At 42.8% G+C, this 22,757-nt stretch overlaps 1 protein-coding gene across 4 annotated transcripts in view; it reads right to left on the bottom strand.

Moving 5' to 3' along the window:
* The window catches only part of PIEZO2 (piezo type mechanosensitive ion channel component 2), a gene marked incomplete at its 5' end in the record, with an annotated part of 336,195 nt that overhangs the window by 141,411 nt on the left and 172,027 nt on the right, over positions 1-22,757 (bottom strand). For all 4 annotated transcript variants that reach the window (XM_082640709.1, XM_082640711.1, XM_082640710.1 and 1 more), the window contains one exon: positions 5,399-5,561. In XM_082640709.1, coding sequence (XP_082496835.1) covers positions 5,399-5,561 — 163 coding nt within the window. The remainder of the gene's footprint in view (positions 1-5,398; positions 5,562-22,757) is intronic.

Raw genomic sequence — 22,757 nt, 5'->3', positions numbered from 1 at the left:
CAAAGTGGGTATAGAGGGAACATACCTCAACATAACAAAAGCCACATATGACAAACCCACAGCTAGCATCATACTCAACAGTGAAAAGCTGAAAGCTTTTCCTCTAAGATCAGGAACAGGATAAGGATGCCCACTCTCATCACTTTTTTTACACACAGTGTTGAAAGTCCTAGCCACAGCAATTAGGCAAGAAGAAAATAAAAGACATCCAAATTAAAAAGAAGTAAAACTGGCACTATTCACCCATGGCATGATACTATATATAGAAAACCCTAAAGACTCCACCAAAAAACTATCAGTACTAATAAACAAATTAAGCAAAGTTTCAGTATATGAAATTAATATACAGAAATTGGTTGCATTTCTATACACTAATAACAAACTATGAGAAAGAGAAATTAAGAAAGCAATCCCATTTACAACTGCATCAAAAAGAATAAAATACCTAGGAATAAATTTAACCAAGGAGGTTAAAGACTTGTACTCTGAAAACTATAAGACACTGATGAAAGAAATTGAAGATGACACAAATAAATGGAAAGATATACTGTGCTCAAGGGTTGGAAGTATTAGTATTGTTAAAATGTCCATACTACCCAGAGCAATATACAGATTCAATGCAATCCCTACCAAGTAGCAATGGCATTTTTTACAGAACTAGAACAAAGAATCCTAAAACTTTTATGGAACCACAAAAGACCCCAAATAGCCAAAATAATCTTGAGAAAGAACAAAGCCAGAGGTATCATGCTCCCTGATTTCAAACTATATTATAAAGCTAGAGAAATCAAAACAGTATGGTACTGGCACAAAAACATACACATAGATCAATGGAACACAACAGAGAGCCCAGAAATAAACCCACCCATTTATGGTCAATTAATCTATGACAAGGGAGACAAGAATATACAATGGAGAAAAGACAGTCTCTTCAGTAAGTGGTGTTGAGAAAACTGGACAGTTACATGCAAAAGAATGAAACTGGACTACTCTCACACAATATGCAAAAATAAATTCAAAATGAGTTAAAGACTCATCCCACCCTAGACCTGGCACAGTGCTCCAAGCAGAGATCAGGCTCCGTAAAAAAGTTCTGATTGGAGTTAGGACGAGACAGATGGATAGGAGGATGGGAAAGGAAAGTGGTGGATTCCAGGGTAGGTACGGCACTGCTCAACCTTTTGACATTTTAATAATAAAGACATGCATTTTCTTTGCATCTTAATTCATCACAAGTAATTATTTGGGTCCTGAACCTTTCAGGACACTTTTGGCAACAGGAAGGGTCTGTGAGCCCTTAGAACTGTGGCTTTTGCCATCACTACCTGAATTCTTCATTTCTAGAGGGAGCACAGCAGTCAGAAGAGCAAAATTTAGCTGGTTCTCATAAAAGAAAACAGGTGGTTCAGGGTCAGTAATAATCTCTGTAACCAAAGAGAAACAGAGATGGATGACCGTGTCTTTGTGCTTGAAAGCCAGGATCTAGAAAATGTAAAGCAAGTGACTCTGGACTAGATGTCAGGTGGGAACTGAGCAGATGCCTAATTAAAAGGTGACAATAAAGAGATTGATTTCTTCCATTCTTTGTTTCTTGCTCTTAAAAAAATAGTAACTTGAGCTTCAAAGTTGAAGCTTGACGTGCAGCCCAGCTGGCCGTTTTCTGTGCCAGATGTTACAGTAGACTAATGAACGTTAGGTATTAGAAAGGAGGGCGCAGATTTGAGGCTCCGAAGGAATTTCCAAATAACATTATCGGGACCTAAATGTTACATCACTGAATTTTTAATGGATGGGCAATGATTTATACTGGAATATTCTTTATATCCTTCATGTTTGATTTGTCAGACTATTTAGAAGATGCCTCTTGAAGCAGACTAAGTTGAGACTAAAATGCCTATTTGAATAAAGATTTAATTTATCATAAATTTAATTCAATAGTATATTAAACTATTATCTGTTTCAAAAAAATAAGGCCTGAAATCTCGTTAAATAGCTAGAAAGACCTAGAAGTATATAAACAACACAGATGCTATCAGCTTCGTAAAATTACTGATGTAATTGGTGTTTTATTGCACAGATAACCTTTCTACACAATTTAATTTTCATAACACAATTCATTTTTTTAAAGGCTTAAGAATCAGAATCTTTTTCCCAGTTATGATTTGTTGATCTGCTTCTGAATTAAAATGAACGAATAAACAAGACCACAGATACGTCAGCTGGAAAAGAACCTTTTATGGCACTTGGGGAGTTGTTTCTTGACTGAGGTCTGCTCTCTGTAAAATTCAAGAACAGGGGCAAAGCCTCCCACCCATGCCCCCTGGGGGTTTTAGGGGGAATCCTTGGGGTTTTGATGCCCTTTAAAACAGCAAACTTGAGCCTCATTAACAAGTCCATGAAGATTAGGGAAGACTCCTGAGCCTTCTCCAGGGATTAGTTGCTACTTTGAAACCATGCTAGATTTGAAAAGGAATTCTCCCAGGCACCAGAGGATTGATTAATCTGCCATTTCTCCACTGAGATAAATGAAAGAAGAAGTAACGCCAGCAAACACTATCCTTTCAAAGGATCCTTGGGACTTCCCTGGTGGCGCAGTGAAGAATCCGCCTGATAATGCAGGGGACACGGGTTTGATCCCTGGTCTGGGAAGACCCCACATGCCGCAGAGCAACTAAGCCCATGTGCCGCAACTACTGAGCCTGCAGTCTAGAGCCCGCAAGCCACAACTACTGAGCCCATGTGCCACAACTACTGAAACCCACGTGCCCTAGAGCCCTTGCTCTGCAACAAGAAGCCAACGCAATGAGAAGCCGGCACACCACAACAAAGAGTAGCCCCCATTGGCCGCAACTAGAGAAAGCCCATGCACAGCAACAAAGACCCAAAGCAGCCAAAAAAAAAAAAAAAAAAAAAAAAAAAAGCCAGGAATTAAAACAAAAAAATTCAAAGGATCCTCAAAAACCAAGCAATCTAGAACACAAACGCCAAGATTTACAAGTAGCAGGAAGTATGCTAGGGACTTCAAAATAAAACAAATTCTCTTGCTTATTTCTCCTGGCCATGTATTTCTATTCTTTTCAGACTCTAGCTAGATGGTTCCCCGGTAAGATGTATTTCCTCCTGGATTCATCTCAGAAGATTCACTCTAGCCTGGTCCCCTGGGCTGTCTGGGGGCTGGCATGTACTAAGAGAATGGAACTTACTATCTAAATTAGACCCAAACAAATTTAACCGAGAGGGAAATGAACCTCATAATAATGATATTTAGTATTTTCAAAGCCCCAATAAATAATGTTTATAGAGTATCTACCCCTCTTTTCCTTATTGTTAAATAATGTCATCAATAATATATAGGGCACAGATATTTAAACAACTTTCAAATGGGAGAGAGGTACAATAAGCCTGTGCTGGAGAACCGAGGGAATCAGGAAGGAAACATGATTTTAGAATTAGTCAATGATATCGTGTCTCTTCTTCACCAGATGTGTGATCTTGACCTTAACCTAACATCCCTTATCTTCCGTAAGTCAGTGTAGGTTTTCCTAGTTTTATGGCAAAAGAGAGTTTGAATTTGGAGACAGAAGTCCTTTTTATAGGAAGCTTTGTAATTCAGTCATGGTTGTCTGTTACTAAAGGCACAGAGGGGATTCTTTTACCAAGTGGGATGGCCTCAAACACACCCTCCAACTTAGCTTTCTTTCATTCTACGAGACCCTGAATTTGAAATTTTTGAGATTGTTCTACTGCCTCTCAAACTGGAGAAGAGCAGAGGGAGAGCGGGTGCCCTTTATTATTAAGTCCTCACAGCAATCTGTGCTTTGCAGAAAAAGAGAATAAACAATTTCCCCAACATCACACCGCCACCTTAGGCGGCTTCCAAGTCCGACTTTAGAGTCCACTCAATTCCCAGTAAATATCCTTTACACTCCGTCTATCATATGAGGATAACTGAAAATCAACCTCGCTTTATAAAAAATAATAATGAAAAACCCTAAGTCTGGAGAGCTGGAGTTAATGGATTTATTTTCACTGAACCTGGAAAATGTGGGGTAATTATTTAAGCCAACTGATTTTCAAAACTGTAAATATTATAAAATAAATTTCAAATGTAAAAATGGAGATTAAAAATTTAAATTGTCGTATAATTATAAAGCCAACCAGAAGAAAAAGCACCTTCATAGTTTTATCTATTTTCAGGACACCAAAAAGTGTTGTGTAGTTTGCAAACTTGAGTGCAAGAGATGGGTAGTTATTACCTTGCTATAATTAATTTTTACACCATGTACCTTTTTTAACATTTGTCTTAAAAATAGTAGAATACGGATATGCAATGTGATTGTATATCTTTTACCCATAAGGATTTTAGGCAATAACATCATTTCTAGTCTGCAGAGGTTAACTGAATCATATTCACTCTTTCTTCATTGTTGTATTTCTGATAAGTATACAAGGTAAAGTGCTGCTTATTTGTGAAGCATGTACATCATCTGCTGTAACTGAGAATTTTCTTCCTTTGATGGCTTCGTGGTTATCATTCTCAATATAAGTAATTTCAAGTAACTTCAGTTTTATAGGTTTAATTTCTTGCCAAAGCTTATGAATGAAATATTTGGTACTTGTGTCTTCTGTCAAATGTCCAAAGGTACTCTTTTAAGGAACTTTTTTCACTGTAAATTTCATCCTTCAATTACCAAATCAATTACTTTTTAAGTCAATGTCACCTAGACTCACATAACAAAGTGCAGTTATTAGAACAAACAGGTCAGGGACAGAGTGACAGCTGTCTCACGTGCTCCCATTCACCATGGAATGAAATCTGACGTGTCCCCTGGTCCAGCTAAAAATATAGCTAAAAATTCACATACATTTTACTCATTCTTACACTTTTCCAAATGCATATATTTTTTCTCTGGAGGGCTTTAAAAATACCTCGATGGAAGCATGTGGAGTTAACACACTGACTTAGGACAGCAAGGTGCACAGACTGGAAGCCTCCTTCAAGGTAGAATTAATTTTTTTCTCCTACAACTACCAGGTGTTACTTCTCTAAGAGCATTGCAGTAACGAAGGTATCTAGACCATAGGCTATGATACAAATTTGAAAGGTTCCCCATCTGAGTTAAGGGCAGATGACAGTGAAGAGACACAGGGTCAAGCCCAGGCCCTTAGGGGATGACGCCTCTCGCAGGGTGGCCCTCATGGTCTCCGAACTTGTCTCCTCGTGGCCCAGGCATGCGTGAGAATGCCCACACATGAGGGCCACATGAGGGTGTGCCAAGTAACCGCCCAGCATGGGAGGGCATGAAGCACAGTGCATATCTCACTATTACACTGTCACAAGCTACCAAGGTCAAGGCCCCAGAAATCAAAGAAGGAAGAGGCACAAAGTCAGATTTACCGATTCTTCATTCTCAAACTCCAGGTTATACTGCGCTGCTTCTTCAGTCACTGGTTTCTGAACGATGTTCCTACAGACCAGCCAGATGGTCAGACTGGCTATGAACATGCCGACGTCAGGCACAAACACTCGGATTCCGTTGCCAGCATCAGCTCCCTTTAAGCTATGGAAGGGAAAAGAGTGGGGCAGGGGAAGAAATTTAGTTGTTTTTATGTTGCTATGGTTAAACCATCTTAAAGTATGTTTAAATCTTCTTAATGATTTAAAATAAAGAAGGCTCAGTTTCTGCCCAGAAGGTACCAGAAAGCTTTTCACCAACCCAGGTCTTATGTAATCTACTAAGATTCAGGAAGCTTCCAGGGAGTTTTAGAAATAGTATAAAGAACCCTAAACCAATTCTCACTCCTAAAACGTGCTAATGAACTAACTTGTTATTAAATAAACCATGTGTCCAGTACAGAGACAGGTGTTTGCAATCTAGCTGGAACAGTTAAATACTAGATGGACACAAGCAGCTACGAGATATTGGGCCTTGGAAGTAAATCAAAGTTAGAAGGAAAAACAGAGAAGATGTTAAAGCAATCCTTGAATAGGAGCTCTTCATGATTTTGAATACTGAGTTGATTTTGTTTTCCACCTGTTCCAAGAAAGATCGTTAACAGAGAACTCAGAAGATTCGGTTCCAGTGTCAGTAGGACCTGACAGCTGCCTTTCACTGGAGGCCTTCCCCACATCCCGCGTGCTTCCTCTGCCCCAAAGAGATAACACTGTTTGTCTTCTGTATCTCACTGGACTCAGATGAAAGTGACCCAATGTGTATCAGAGATAAAACTTGTTTAGGGACAGGAAGCAGAAGATAGGGAATTATGCATGTAAAGATACATAGTTTTCCATATACATTTCATGTGATGAAATACATACTGTAGTCATTTACATTGGATATGTGATATACTGGTAAAAACATAATAAATAGCAAGACCCCATCACCTAGAAATAACCATGTTAACATTTTAGTAAACTAAAACATCATATGATATCGCTTATATGTGGACTCTAAAAACATGATACAAATAAACTTATTTACAAAACAGAAACAGACTCACAGACATTGAAAACAAACTTGCTGTTACCAAAGGGGAAAGGCGGAGAAGGGATAGATTAGGAATTTGGGATTAACATACACACACTACTGTACATAAAATAGATAAGCAACAAGGACCTACTGTATAGCACAGGGAACTGTACTCAATATTTTGTAATAACCTATAATGGAAAAGGATCTAAAAAAGAATATATATGTATACATATATATATATGTATATATAACTGAATCACTTTGCTGTATACCTGAAACTAACACAACATTGTAAATCGACTATATTTCAATAAAATTTTTAAAAATTAGTAATAATATCTACCACTCACTGAGCAATTGCTTTGTGCTAAGAGCTTCGTACATATTATTTAGTCCAACCAATCACCATAAAGAGTTAGGCATTATTATTTATCCTCCTTTTACATATGAAAAAACTAAGGCTCCAAAAGGTAAACTTACTTCCCTAAAGTCACACAGATAGTCAGAAAGAGAAAAGAATTATCCTCAAGCTCCCTGTAAGTGCAGAGTTTATGCTGTCAACCACTGCATCCTCCTGTACGTATCCCCACGGCCTTCCCTTCCAGTCTTCCTTCTGTGCATGGACATGTGTTCTTAGAGTTAACAAAACTAGGCTCATCCTTTACCTATGGTTTTTGACAGTGATTTGTTCATTTAATACATCACTCACATTTTCACAACTCACTGAAGATTTTTAAGCCTCACCACACTCACAGTCAGACAGGATTTACTTAACTAGTCCACTACTGTTGTACATTTAGAATATTTCCATCCATTTGTTACTATAATATAAATAAAAGTTAAATCTTTATTAAGTAAAGAGTCTTCTAATCCAAGATCTTCTAGGAAGAATTCCTTAGACCAGTCTAACTGGCTTTTTATAAAAATGGTCTGGAAGAGGGCATCCCCCTATAGAAGCTTCGATTTTCCACACAACTCTAAACTCTTCTGAACAGAGAAACATGAAAGTGATGAGACATCCCTTTACTTCCATAAATAAAACACACGTGGTTGTGTGAAAGGTTTCTAAAAATGGCAAATTCCTTTCATATGGGTTAAGAGTAAGTCAATTACGAAAACTTCATCCAAACTTTATAATTACTTATGAAACTTATAATCCAGAATCGTATTAATGAAATCTGATGATTGATTTCATCATAATAAAAATGTAGAGATTTGCTGTCTACTTTTAAAGTACATCTAACGTGATCAGACAGAGCAAAGGAGAATTAATATCACCAGAATGAGAACTCAGAGACAGGCCAGAAGACAGGCTAGGCTGGGGTGGGGTAGGGGTGTTTCCTGTGTGGGGCTGTCAAGGGAGCTGGTGGGTCCTTCCCAGGTGGATTTGGGGGGATACATTATTATAGCTCCTTTGTGGAAAATGAATTGACCATGGCATTTTATAAAAAGCACCAACCAAGCAGACTGGAGGGGAAAGAGCTCTTACAGAAAGCCACCAGCACCGGGCTCCTCCCACCTGTTCTCTGCAGGCGCCTCCCAATTTGCAAACAGTGGCTTTGAGGCTACAGCCCCAGCTTTGTGCTTCTTGGTCCCCAAAGAGACACTCGATAGCCCACATACACTAAGCGAGTAAATGAATGTAGCTTGCAAAAGCAATCCTCCACCTGCTGTGACAGAATTCAGCTCCTGGATCCAGGACTGGGCTGCAATCCGAGTCAGAATGGAATCATTCAGCCACAGAGGTGCCAACCTATTAACTGTGGCTCTCGGGTCCCGAGCTAACAAAGCAGCACATTCATGGCACTGCCTAGCGGACACAATGAGCCTTCAGAAGACGATAACACGGGCCATGGACAATGACCAGGTCAAAATCCAACCGATATGTCCTGTGGGGACCATCTTATCACTAAAGTCTCCTTCTTCACTGTCTAGACCAGTGTCTACTGAGTTACATTAATCAGAGCGCTAGTCCTCAGAAACGCTGCAAATTAAAGCCAAACAAGACAAAACGAAAGGAGAAAAAAAACAGTTGCTGGTCAAGTAAGTGTTAGAAAATCACAATGAATATTATTATAGTAAAGAACTTGAGAAGTTCTGTAGTAAAACAATAACTTTGAGCTTACTTAAGCCTCCATTTCCCAAATTTATTTGACCACAAACCATTTCTTAGTTTTATCTAACACCTATTACATTCTGCCGAGCTAGTGCTCACGGCGCAAGCTTTAGAAAATGCTGACTCAGTGTCTCCTTACTGGTCTATAGTTTTGATCACAATGAATGGACAATTTGGAAACTATACTAATGTGTAGCTAATCTTTATACATTTGGTTTTGAATAAGCCCCTGATAATTGCAGTCAGTGACACCTCATTCCTCTCCCTCAGCCCTCCTCCCATCTATCCACCCACTCACTCAGGAAGTCACTGCAGCCATGGAGCTGGAAGAAACCAGAAACGATCTAGTCCACTTCCTCATCTTGCAAAGAAGAAACCAACCCAGGGAAGGTTGAAGCCTGGACCAAATGCACAGCTGGCGGCAGAGCCCTTATTGGGAGCTGCCACTCACTGCACTTGCCCCCGCTTCTACCTGGTGCCGCAGCTTCCCCCCATTCACTGCTCCCACCGCAAGGCCCAATGGCCCATTCCAACCCCATCCCATGCCACCTCTGTGCCGTGCTGGACAAATCCGCTCCCAGATCCACTCTCCCTGCTTTCCTTCCCTCTCCTGTCTACTTCTCCACCTCCCTCTGGACACCCCCGAAGGCTCACCTTGCTGGGAGATCCCCCAAGGGAGTGCGGGGCTGGGCTGTGCCCACCAGGCTCCTCTTCTCTGCCTCCCGCTTAAATGTTGATGAGTTGGCAAGGTCTGGTCCTCACTTAATTTTTCTAACTCCACATGGCAGACCTGAATGACACACCCACTGCCGAGGCTCCACTCAGCATCTGCACGACGACTTACAAATCTGCACACCCAGTCCAAGCATGTCCCCAAGACCCATTTTCCTACTAGACATCTCCATTTAGTAGTCGACAGCTTTTTACAACTAAATGCTATCTTTATTCCAAAGTCTGCTCTTCCTCCCTTATTCCTCACCTTGAAAGATGGCGCTGTCACCAGTGTAGCAACCAGGACAGAACCTGGGCCCTGCCATCTGTCACAGGAAACCGGAGATTCTGTCTCCATGCCTTTGTTTCTCTTCCCCGCCTTCCTCTTTTTTTGGCTTCTGGATTATTGAATAGCATCCTTGTCACTTTGCCTCAGGGCATCCCCTCTGCTAAGCAGGCCTCCGCATTAGCACCCAAGCTTAACTTTTAGAAGCACAGGTTGGGCATGCCCACCGCCCTGCTGACGAGAAAGGTCCAGAGTCCCAAGCACACCCGCGAGGCCCTTGGTATTGCAGGCCCGTCTGCCTTGTCTCTTGCTATGACTTCCTTGGACCTCAAATTCCACCCACGCTGACCACATACACCAGGACAGGCAGGTGTTTGTTCCTCCGAGTCAGTGTGCGATCTTCTCCCTTGGACCACAACGCCCTTCTCACACACGCTTCCAGGGTGTCCTCATCAGTCAAGACTCACCTCCCACACCTCCACCTCGAAGCCTGTTTGCCACCTGCCACCTTTAGATGCCTAAATGCCTATGTACACTTAATACTTTATGTCGCTAACTTGTTTGTGAGGACTATATATGTGTGTGTGTGTGTGTGTGTGTGTGTGTATGTTTACATATTACATTTGTGTGTGTGTGTGGTACGGTGTGTGCTCTGAGTACAGGCTGGCAGAATTAATGTTATCTCCAAATATTTACTCTTTCCTCCCTATGACAATAGTTTGTGCAAAGTACTGTTGAAGAATTAGATCTGCTGTCTGCCACAAAGAGCCCTGTACTTTAGCTCGGGGAAGGTAAAGTACAAAGGGCAGGACACGTCACTGTGGTCTGGGGAACAGCTGAAGATCGAGGGGTTGATGAGTAACATCTTAATTATTTGGACACAATTTAATTTTCAAAATTGGAAATTCTAAGCCATTCAGAATACATATGCAGTTTTATTAAATGCACATATTGGAGAAAACATTTCAAGAAAAAGAAATAGGTGTTGTGGCTAATGAACAATGAGTGGCTCCATTTGGTGGGATTTTTTATCTATTCATTCCAAAGATATTTATCAAGCCTCTAGCACGTGCCAGGCACTGTCCCTGGGCACTGGGTGTTGGTTATGAAAGTGTCTTAAACACAGAGATAAATCAGGAAGAGGGGTTATGGCCAGGTCCTCCCTACTGGACTCGGATTTCTGGCAAAGCATCCACATAACCAGAACGGCTGAAGGGTTCAGAGCAAATGAGGCCCTACCGTCATCATGGAACTGAGACTGCAGAGGAAATCGTGCACTGGTCTCGAGAAGTGGTGCCCAGAGGCGGTATTTCCATGAGTGTGAGGTGTTGTGTGGAGGTGACAGGTCACCCTGGAAGCCACGTGGGGTTTGTGCCTGAGAGAGAAGTCTTGACTGAGAGGGTGGAGGTGAGAGTTTTCTCCTCATATATGTTGGCTAAAGTCAACAGTGTAAATTAGATGGTCCAGGGACCACGCACAGCACAGAGTAAATATTTGTGGAAACCTCCATAAATGGATCGTCAGTGTGCATTACAGAGCATTTAACAACAAATTAAATTTTATTTCAGGTAAATTCTGCATCTGAAACCAGGCTGACCAGGTTATGGGTAGAAGCCCTATGCTAATAAATTAACGAGATCAATGAATACATTTCCCCATAAAATGTTATCCTACATAGCTTGACTTTCCAGGCTCAGCTCAATTACATTTTCCATATAGAAAAGCACATGCTAAACTACTTAAAACATCATGTTCTCTTCAACAGGCAGACATTTCCTTTCCAATCTGGTTACAGTCACATTGATCCTATTTGTTCAGAGTGATTAACCCTCTTGAAAGGGGGTCAAGGAAGCTGGAAATTGGGAAAAACCTACATATCCATGAAGAGGAGAGAGAATATAGCCATAAAATACTATGAATCAATAAATCAGTGCAAACGTACGTGTGACCATCTACATCAATAAATATGGATGCATCTCACAAACATAATATTAAGCAAAAAAAAAAAGAACTAGCAAATGTACAGAATGTAGACCAGTTAGAGATTCACCCATAAGGAGCTCCATGAAAGTCAGGAGACAGGGACTCAATCACCTGTGTAGGTAGTGCCCAGGTTCTTAAGATCCTTGAAAGCTGGTTGGTACATACAAAAGTATATCTTGAATATTTCATATTATTTTTAAAAGTCAGAAGAGACAACTGCCCAGAATTCTTCGTGTAGAACACATCTTGAAAACACAAAGTCAATTATCTGCCTGGGAAAGATAATGACCAACTGATGCAGTCATGGCCATGATTATATTTGGTCTGATTGATTCATTAATCAAATTCAATTACCATCCTCCTATCCAAGTCCAGGGATACAGTGAGGCAGGTGTGGATATTCATGCGCAAACCACTTTGCTTTTGTAAAGTTTCAGTTTCTCACCAACAAAATGACTTCTTGGGGTCATCCCAACTGTCAAGTTTCATTCTGACTCAGAAAATTCAAAATAAGGAGGCAGGGAAATGAAGATGGGGCAAAGAAAGAAAAGCATTGGAGTTTCAGGTATGGCCGAGAAGCAGACTCAGGAACAAACACAACCGCCGTCACCTTCAGAAGCTAGAAAGGAACAACCTCATTTATGCCATTCCTTTTGGGGACTGAGTTCTTTGGTTCAGAGTTGGTAGGAAGGTCAACGTCAATTGAATTCCAATAAAATAATTAAAATGTCAAATGAGCATTATTTAAATGAATATGAACTGCTGAGATGGTTATACTTGGTTTTCTGGTGACCTCTGGAGCCCAGGCACTGATGCTCGACCGCGGCTCCACAGAAGCGGAGCTGCACAGGGACAGGGCTGCCCCAGGGCCTCTCCCTGAGCTCCCATCAAGGTCCCACTTCACCTCCTAGATGGACTGGTTCAGCTCTTCTTTCCTCCAGGACCTTCACTTCCCCAATAGCACCCACAACTGTGCACAGTCTAGGTCCTGAAATACATTCTTTGCCTCACACCCGCTCCCCACAAACCCTGACTGACCCACCCCCATGTGATCCTCTAATTAGCTCGCACAGGCCTGGCGGATGATAGCAACATGGGAAGTGAGTAAAATCTAACCCGTGTAAACTGCAGCCCTCACCCTGGAGCTGGGTGATTTACTCCAGATAATTGGAAGACACACGGTCTCGGGGTCTCCTCTGTGGGATCTGAAGTGTGAGGATTATGAATCTAATCTGCACGCACGTTTCTGCTGCAAAGCAGCCCTCACATGTCACCGTGACGTCTGCAAAGGCCATGCGATGTAAGCATTTGTCATTACTGCAGGATCCACTCACAGTGAGGCTGGAATCAACTTCCAGTCTCCCCTACCCACCCCAGCCCCGCTTGCTGCCACCGTGCTGAGCGTCACCCTGCAGCTCAGGGTTCTCCCAGCTTCAGGCCATGACTAACTAGTTTATTATCAAATAAAGGCAGTGGCACAAACCAGCATTTTCATTTTCATGAAACATAGTAGAATAAAACAGGAGTACACTGCATGCAGTAAGAGCAGCTACTGTTTTTTGAAACTATGTATTTGTGATGTATTGGATCATGATATAAAAGTGTACTGGTATAGGGCTTCCCTGGTGGCGCAGTGGTTGAGAGTCCGCCTGCCAATGCAGGGGACACGGGTTCGTGCCCCGGTCCGGGAAGATCCCACATGCCGCGGAGCGGCTGGGCCCGTGAGCCATGGCCGTTGAACCTGCGCGTCCGGAGCCTGTGCTCCGCAACGGGAGAGGCCACAACAGTGAGAGGCCCGCGTACCGCAAAAAAAAGTGTACTGGTGTAGTCACAGTAAAAAAAAAAAAAAAGCTTCAAAATCCCTCTCCAGCACAGCTCTGTTCTATCAAACAGGTAGGGCAGTTGTGTTGAGGACAGATGAAGATAACATAAATCCTTTCTCCAAATCTCTCGGAGCCTAATGTGTTGCAAAATCCATACTTTTCCAGATGTCAGGAAGGCGCCTCTTACAAGATGATGTAATGGTGGCAGCAGGCACGAGGGCAGGGCCCCCCTCCCGCCCCCTCCCGCCCCAAGCACACACACCTGTGACCCTTCACACTCAATGCAATGGTCTCCCCTTGGCTCCCAGGTCAGTCCAGGTCAGGTTTTGCCAACAAGAAATGAGGCTAAAACATCAAGTTTTCAGAGCATTTTTGATTTTGAGATTGCAGATGAGGGATAAGGTTCTTTACTCAAGCACATCATAACAAACTAGAAATACGAAGCTGTAAAACAAATCAAAATTGTTCCAGGAATAAAATATTAATCAAAGGAGTGAAAAAAATCTCTGAATTTTTACCTGTCAAAAGATGCACCCTATGTTCAGTAAATCCAAGAAATGAAAATATAAATTTGTAAGGCATGAATTATAGCGTGTTGGCCCACACTGCAAATAGAATTGCCAAAGCATCTCTCTAAATATAGTTTCCCATGCAGTTAAAATGTGATTTAGTTTTCAAAGTTTTTTCAGAAAGCATTTCAAGTAATTTAGGATTCACTGACTGAAGGCAGACTAAAAGCAGAGGACACAATCAAGAGACATATCAAAATGTATGTCCACACAAAGACCTGTAGGCAAAGGTTTAGAGCAGCTTTATTCATAATCACCAATAGCTGAAAACAACCCAAACATCTACCAACTGGTCCCTGGATAACTGTGGTGATCCATACAATGTAATACGATTAACAATGAAAGTAAGAATACTTTCAACTCAATGGATGAACCTAAAAAGCATTATGTTAAGTGAAAGAAGCCAGACACAAAAGGCCACAGACTGTGTGAGTCCATGAGTCCAAAGGTAGGGGATTGATGACAAAGGAGCAGAAGGAGGCTCTCTAGGATGATGAAAATATTATAAATCTTGAAATGGTGGTGATCACATGACTGCATGTGTGCGTCAAATTCATAGAACGACACACCTAAAAAGGGGAGAATTTCACTGGCTGTAAATGACACCTTAGTAAATCCGATGGGGGAGGCACTGGAGTAACAGCAGTATGAAGTGTCAAGGGCAAGAGAGGGGAAACCCCAAATCTGAGACAATGTAAAGGGAGAAACGGCAGCAAGCAAACCTAACAAGTGCTTGATACAAATGTCATGTTTTAAACCAGCTGCATCTGTAAATATGTAACTGTTGAAAATGTACTGAATGGCAGAGATTGTCCTGGGACATATCAACATCCGAAGAGGAAGGTGGTCCCCAAGGTCCTTGAACATCTCATTACGGTATTTCCATGAAGCTGCCTCCCCCAGGGGATTTCCCTACGAGAAAAATTTACAGCAGGGATAAAATTAACAATGTGGGATGGAGAGGAAACGGTTTCTTTTGCAAATACCTTTGCTTGAAATTCTAGGAAATTATGTTTTAACAGTTCAAGACCTATTATAAAATCACTGATTTATGGGTTTAGAGCTAGGTTATTGGGAGACTTTCCTCTAAACATAGATTCGTTATTTTTATAAATAAACTAAATAAACACTCCTAGAGTGAGTCGTGGCCACTGAGGTTTGTATGCCTGCAAATCTGAGCAGTGCGTGTTTCTGCCCTGTTCTCGGGAGGCGAGCCTCCTGCTCTGGACGGGCTGGATTTCTCAAGGATGGTCACAAAGTTCGTGCTCACCATCTCCCGTGTCCCTGTCACGACCCCTCACAAACTCTCCCCACTCCCTGTGCAAATACTGACCTCCTTTGATTCACCGCCACAAAGCCAACTGCCCACACTGGGTCCCTATAGTCTGGTTCCCTGATAATGATGGACACAAAGGCTGTCCCTGTTGACCCTGAACTTTTGGTTGTCTACTGAGAGTGGGTCAGCAATTCAGGATGGGGCCGTTTCTTACACTTCCTTTCCACCCTCTTCATGCCCCGCTCAATGCTAGGTACCAGGTCTTCATGTAATAAATACCCCTTTATTGACTTGTACAAGAAATCATCATTTTTTTATAGTTGATAAATTTGGTGAGACTGAATGTTCCATAAGGGCTAATGTTTAGGCTGGAATGACGGTGTCATCCTCCCAGGCAGTTGAACGAACGAGCCTTTCAATGAAATGCCTACTACGTGCTGGGCCCTGGAGCTTCCTCCTGGTACACGGGCGTTTTCATGTCCTGTGTCTGTGGATTCCACAATCCCAGCCCCTCCTTATGGACAGGAAATTCCCTAAAAGAGGAAGGAGTCTGGCCTAAGCTTCTACCTGATTCCTCCTCCCCAACCCAGGGCTCTGCCGACTGTTGTTTGTCCAGAGAGAACGTGTGTCCAGCAGCCTGGGGCTCCCCCGGCTTGTCTGGCAGAGAGAGCCCATGACCTTGTGAGGCGGCTCCATCCCTCCTGGAGCCACCACAGAATCAGGCCGGGGTGGTGCTGTTGGTCAAACGATGTGCAGCATCCAGGCCTGAGTGGGACTGCGGACCGTGGGGCCTGACCTAGGAGGTCCCCACGGCAGGGACAGCACTCCCTCTGAGCCCGTGCCCGGCAAAAAATGGAGTAAGCTTTGCTTTTGTTTGTTTTGGTTTTATTCTTTTCCCTAAAAGTCACTCAGCCAATGTGTGGATAAGGATACACAGCCTTCCTGGGGTATGGGGGGCAGTGAGGGGACAAACGCTAACCACTTAGCCACTCAGCCCAGGAATCCCAGAGACAGAGAAGAGTCAAACGGAACAGCATCCCTATCTCAGCATCATTTTCCTTCAGAACTTACACACCTGTTTGATGGAACGTGCTGGTGTCCACCCGCACTTGGGGCAAAGCCAGCGCTCGGCTCAGATTTCTAAGGACAGGGTCCTGCAACCCCCAGAACACAGTGTATGTCCATCAGCATCCCAACACGAGACGCCAGCACGTTCACCAAAACAACACGCACTCCAGCATGGAAGCCAGCGATCTGACTGGATTCCTAAGTCAATATATTTCGCCGGTCAGAGCCGAGAGCAGAGATCTCAAACCCACCCATTTCCCGAGAGGACCAAGTGAAACAACCTTCCCTCTCTTTGCGGCAGGCGGGTCAGCGACGGCCGCGTGAGGGTCCCCTAGGCTGCTCCGCCTTTTCTTATCTGGTGTTTATGGTCCCCGGGCTGCTGTCCTGTTCATTGACCAGCATTTCCACTTGCTCTGTGGATGACAGGCCACCAGGCCATCTCACAATCCCCAGGAAGAGTGAGGTGGACCTAAACCTCAGTAGTGACCACAGGGAGGGTGTGGAAGGAGGGAGCAGACACCAGAACCTCTCAGAGGTAAGAAGGAGTCTCTGTCTGGGTAAGTCAGCAGGTGTAGGAGAGTCTGGTGGTGGGGGCGCTGTCCTGCCTGACCACAGCTTCCCAATCTCCCCCAGCACTGAGGGATGGGATAAACTGAGGCAACAGGATTACGCCTGGTATGTAATCAGACCTTCACAACGTCCGCAGAGGTTAGCAACAAGAAGAGGCACAGGCTCTACAATCAGGAAGACTTAACTGTCATTTAGTCCTGTGTAAAGAAGTCACTTAACCCACTGAATGTTCATTGTTAGCTACTTCCAGTATTTTGTGTACATTTAGAAGGGTTTGTGTGGCTGTGAGCTTGTAGAGATAGATCAGGGCATAAGAAGAGCCAGGAGGAACTGTTTCCACTTTGTTCATTGTGGATGACAGGTTTCCAGGGATTCTGATGGGAAACCCAAACAGTTCCTATGAAATATGCCTGATACAAACTGTTGCTTTATCCAAGCAAGGATGTCTCAGTCCCTAGCTAAGGTGTTTGACTGGCTGGGCTGTGGGAAAGACATTTTATAGCAGCTAAAGCTACATTAAGAGCTAATTTCAGACTCTCATGATGCAGAGCAAATGAGAAATCTGAACCGAGGTTTGGGAGTATCTGTTAGCACGATTCTCCAAAACATTCCATTCTGTAGACTCAACATCCAAATTTTATCTCCCTATCAAACGCGTGAATTTTCTATTATTCATCATGCTGTCTGCACCAAGACTTGAAAGCTTTCAGTGATCTATTACACAGTTCACTTGCTCGTGTCATTAATGAAATCTAAAACGTTCCAGCCGGTACCTTGCATTTTGTATAGAACAAGGTGCCAAGGTTACCACCTGGGAATTCGGGGTTTCAGTTCATAAATTCTCTGTAGGACCTGATCTTTACCACTCATTCAGTCAAAGACTGTTTATATTAAGTCCTAGGGACCTGACTTAGTGAAGATGGAGATTACAAGTCAGAAAATCTTTTCTTCCAGAAATATTTTGAAGGAAAAAAGATGAAGGATTACATCTTTTTTTTCTAGAAGAAAAATAAATCTGTTCACCAAATACTTATTAAATGATGTCATTGTGCTTGAATAAAAAAAGTTTCCTTTCCAAGTTGGAAGTCAAAGTCCTAGGTAAAGCTCTCAACAGACTAAGAAATGGAAATCACCTACTTTTGTTATACACACACACAATACACACACATCTACTCTCATACACACACATACACAGAGACACATACACACATGTATGCATATATTAATCTATAGCTTTTACTCTGAGTTTCGAGTATACCCAAGATATTTTTGGCAGATCAAATAAAACAGCAAATTTGATCAATTGCATGAGTAAAGTTTTTTTTTCTTTTCTTGCGGTACACGGGTCTCTCACTGTCGTGGCCTCTCCCATTGCGGAGCACAGGCTCCGGACGCACAGGCTCAGCAGCCATGGCTCACGGGCCCAGCCGCTCCGTGGCATGTGGGATCTTCCCGGACCGGGGCACGAACCCGTGTCCCCTGCATCGGCAGGTGGACTCTCAACCACTGCGCCACCAGGGAAGCCCATGCATGAGTAAAGTTTAATGAAACCGATTATATGATATCACATGGATGTAAAAGCCTCAGATGTAAGATCTAACTTTTCTTTCAATTGTGTGGGAGTTATACACACTTGTTATGGACTGAATGTTTGTGTCCTCTCAAAATTCAGCTGCTGAAATCCTAACCCCCCAATGTGACAGTATTAAAAGATGAGGACCTTTGGGAGGTGATTAGGTCATGAGGGTGGAGCCCCCATGAATGGGATTAGTGCCCTTATAAAAGGGACCCCATAGAGCTCTCCTGCATTCTTTCTGCCAGATGAGGACACAGTGACCAGATGGTGTCTGTGAACCAGGAAGCAATCCCTCACCAGACACTGAGTCTGCCAGAGCCTTGATCTTGGACTCCCAGTCTCCAGAACTATGAGGAATAAATGTTTGTTGTTTAGCACCCCCAGTATGTGGTGTGCTGTTACTGTAGCCTGAAAGGACTAAGACAGTATTTAATACATTTTTAGCAAAAATGAATGAGACCTCCATCTACTGTCCTATAATGAAATATGGCCATCTCCTGACAATGGGTTTAAATAGAATCTAAGTCAGAATCCTGGTCATCCCACAGGTGTGTGCTGGCAGCCAGAACTTTATTTGGACTAAAGATAAAACCATGCAGTTGGTCTTACTCATAACACAACAGCTTTCTCTACTGGTGCCTAAGGGGACACCTAGTCACCACATCCTTGAAAATTTTGATCCCAAATAGTCACATCCCACTAGGCTAGGCTGCGGATGTGAAGATGATCCCTGGGTGGCAGGGCACCAAGCCTTGGTTTCCAGTTCCACTCGCTGGTACGGAGCTGATAACCACTTCAGAGCATTGGAAAGTTTAACAGAGATGATGCCTACACAACACTGTCTACAGAGCTTTTTTGAATATTCTTCCTGTCATTATTGATATAATAATTTTCACCAAATGGTGACAAAACAAATTCAGTAGTAATAAACTCCCATCTCACTGAACTTTTTAGGTGTACATTCAGACCTGGATGTTGACAAATTCCAGTTTAAAATTCCCATTTCCAATTCTTCTGCTTAACTTCTCTGTGTCTCGCATAACCATGTGCAAAAGGAGGGAGAGGGTATCTCTGGGTCTCAGAAGCTCCGTGACCCAGACACGAATGTGTGATTCTGGGACCTAAGTTTAACTCTTGCTGCCCACCTGCTTCTGGGTAATTGAGGGATGGGAATGAACATTTGCCAATTTTACAATTTGAGAAAGAAACACAACGATGTCTTCATCTAAACAAGGCTTTTAAAGTGGGGTTCAGGGACTGTGTTGTACTTTTGAATCCCCTGAACCTGCATGTAAAGTTTTTTTTCTTTCTGTGTGTATGTGCATTTTTCTGGAAAGCTAGTCCATTACTTTCATCAGATTTTCTAAGGATCTGTGACATGACACTAACCCTTCTCCCCCGCAAAAAATTGTCAGCCAAGGATTTCTAAAGAATCATAGTTGTTGATTAAAAGTAATAATATTATGAATAATAATAGTGCTATTTGGGGCTTTTATAGAATACATCAATGCCAAAGAGAAAATCGGAATCCAAGCTTTTTAGTTTAGTATCAGTTAAGATGGTTTAGTACTGGTTTCTTAGTTCGGAAGGCACACCTAGGGTGGAGGTTTATTTGGGAAGCCCTTCTGGTAAGTACAAGAGGTTGTGACCGGTGAGGGATGGAGAAGAAAGACACCCAGACAGGTGTCCTGCCGTAAGGGGTTCCTGGAAGCTTTTGCAGCAGCCTATGCAACGCCCTTGGGTTGTCCCCGGGACTGAGCAGGGAGGCAGCAGCCCTCGCCCGTGACTTCACTGCTCACTGACGCTTCTGGGCTTTCACCTCAGGCCCCTCCAGCACTGCCTGTGCTGGAGCGAATTTCCAAGGGGCAGGAGGAAGCCGTCGGGTGAGAAGCAGAGAGCCGCAGGCACTAGCTGGGGAGAGAGCAGCTGTGGGGTGGGCTCAGTCACCTGGACGAGACCCGTTTCATAATCCATCTTCTCCCACGCACCATGTCCAAGTGTTCACCAAGCTGTGATTTCAGACTGTATTTCCTGAGACACACTTGGTTCACATCCTCTCTCTCATATTCAATGTCACTGTCTCATTCAGACACTCGTAATCGCCCTCTGAACTCCTGCCACTGCTTTCCACAGGGTCTTCTGGCTCATCCTCTGGTCTGTGTCGCTGCACACAGGACATTTCTAGAAGCACATCCAACATCTTCCCCAGGGGTTACATCCTTCAAAGTCTCCCCAGAACTACCAGGTAAGAGCCACACTTCTGGTCTTGTCCGCAAAGTGCTTCCCAATGTGTTTTCACCATCCTCAGTTTAACTTCCAAGCTCATTTGTGCCTCATGCTCCACCTCTGACAGACGTACTCCAACGAAGCCATCCTCCAAAACCCTGCCTGGCAGCCCCTGAGGTCAAGCTTTCACAAACAACTCCCCCCCTCCCCCGACTAGGTAGCCAGGCTTCATCCCAATCCCACCTCCCACATACACACTGACCCACCCTTGCTCCCCTCCACTTCTGTGCATCTATCATTATATGGTATCTGGTACATAGTAGGTGCTCAAAAAACACCCTCAAATGATTGCACTAAATGGAAGCATGAACTCACCATATCACCTTTAACGTTTACATGTTGGTATTCTCTATCAGACCAAGACCATGTCTCCCCATCCCCCCGCCCCCAGCCCCCAGCACAGTTATAATAATGCAGGCGCAGCAAACACGTGTGGACCCAAAGCATCATTAGTGCTGGCATGGCGGGTTGTAGATGAATGGGAAGCAGAGTCAAATAAACCTAAGTTCTCATCAAGCCTCTGACACTCACTAGCTGCGTGATCTTGAATAAAATACTTAACCACTCTGGTTTTACTTCGCTCCTTTGTAAAATGGGGATGGTACACACATAGATTATATGACTTCTTCCAACTAGACCCTCTCCTTTCCTGTAACAAGACTGTATATCCTGGCCATTCCCGTGTGACTGCAGGGCACCCCTGTAGGAAGAGCCTGCTTCTCTGACCTTGACCTTGGAGTTGGCCATGTGACCTGCTCAGGCACCTGAAAGTAGCAAAAGTGGCCTGTGTCCCACCTGAGCACAGGCTCTAAAAGCCATGGTGGCTGTAGCAGTTTCTCCCCGGTCACAAGCAAGGCGTCCACCAAATGAAGGCCCTGGTTCAGCCTGGATCCCAAAAAGAAGAAGGCACTTGGAGAAGATCCACAGTCGATCCAGCTTTTGCAGCTGATGTTTAATATGAGCAAGAAATAAACCTCTGGTCTCCTAAGTCACTGAGATACAAGGTTGTTAGCCAGAATAAGCCAGCAGAATCCAACTCCAGAAATGTTGTGAGAATTCCATAAACCAGATGAGCACTTAACAGAGAGCGAGGCCAGCGTGTGAGAGATTTGAACAAATCTAAGTGCCTTCCCATAACGTTTGCATCTAGCCCAGGCGTGGGCACAAAGCAGAGGTTTGAAAATGTTCAAGTAAATGAATAAATAAATAAGTTGAGCTTAATTTTAAACACCAAAGCACAGAAATATCCTTTACTTCCAGTCATTTTCTGAATATAGATTATTTTGACAAAAATTTTGTAACATAATTTCCAAATAGCCTGCTAAAGTTTCTAGAAATATTTATATACAGTCTGAAAAAATTAAATAATTTAGAAGTTCATCTTGTGGGAAGCTAGCACAACAACAGGGTAAGTCTTTTAATCACAAGACATGCATTGTGTGCATGTATATGCAAAAGTACTGCTATTTTAAAAGCTACAAGTATGACAACACACAACCATAACCCAACTAGGACCTCCGTGGTTTAACTCGGTAGACCACAAGATTATAGTAATGGTATGATTTGAATTTAATGTTTTTTCCTTTCTATGTGCTTCTCAGAGAAGTAATATATAGAAATGCTTGTCTTGCTTTAAATTAATAGGTATTCATATTATCCACTTTACCATACAGACTTAGGAACTTAAAAATTTCAGAAAAATATAGCAGAAACTATAGAAATTAATCTTTGTTTCTATCACAATTGATTTCACTTAACCATCTCATTTCATGGATGTGAGTTTTCAAATAGAAAAGCGTATCATAAAACCATCCTTGGAGTCTACCTTTCCATTATTTCTCAATAGTTCACATAATATTACCTAAAGAAACAGCATTAATTTCAATTACACAGTGAATGAAATATACATAAAGCTGGAGGATAAAAATGAATTTAAAAATTGGCCTTAAATTTCTCAAGTAATTAATTCATGCTCCAAAAGGAAAGGCCAATAGAAATTAAAATGCATCAAGAAGGGCAG

The sequence above is a fragment of the Mesoplodon mirus genome (assembly GCF_964341445.2).
Source record: "Mesoplodon mirus genome assembly, chromosome: 13".
Lineage (NCBI taxonomy): Eukaryota > Metazoa > Chordata > Mammalia > Artiodactyla > Ziphiidae > Mesoplodon > Mesoplodon mirus.
Note: the sequence above shows the minus strand (reverse complement) of the source record. Positions and strands in the feature narration are given on the sequence as shown.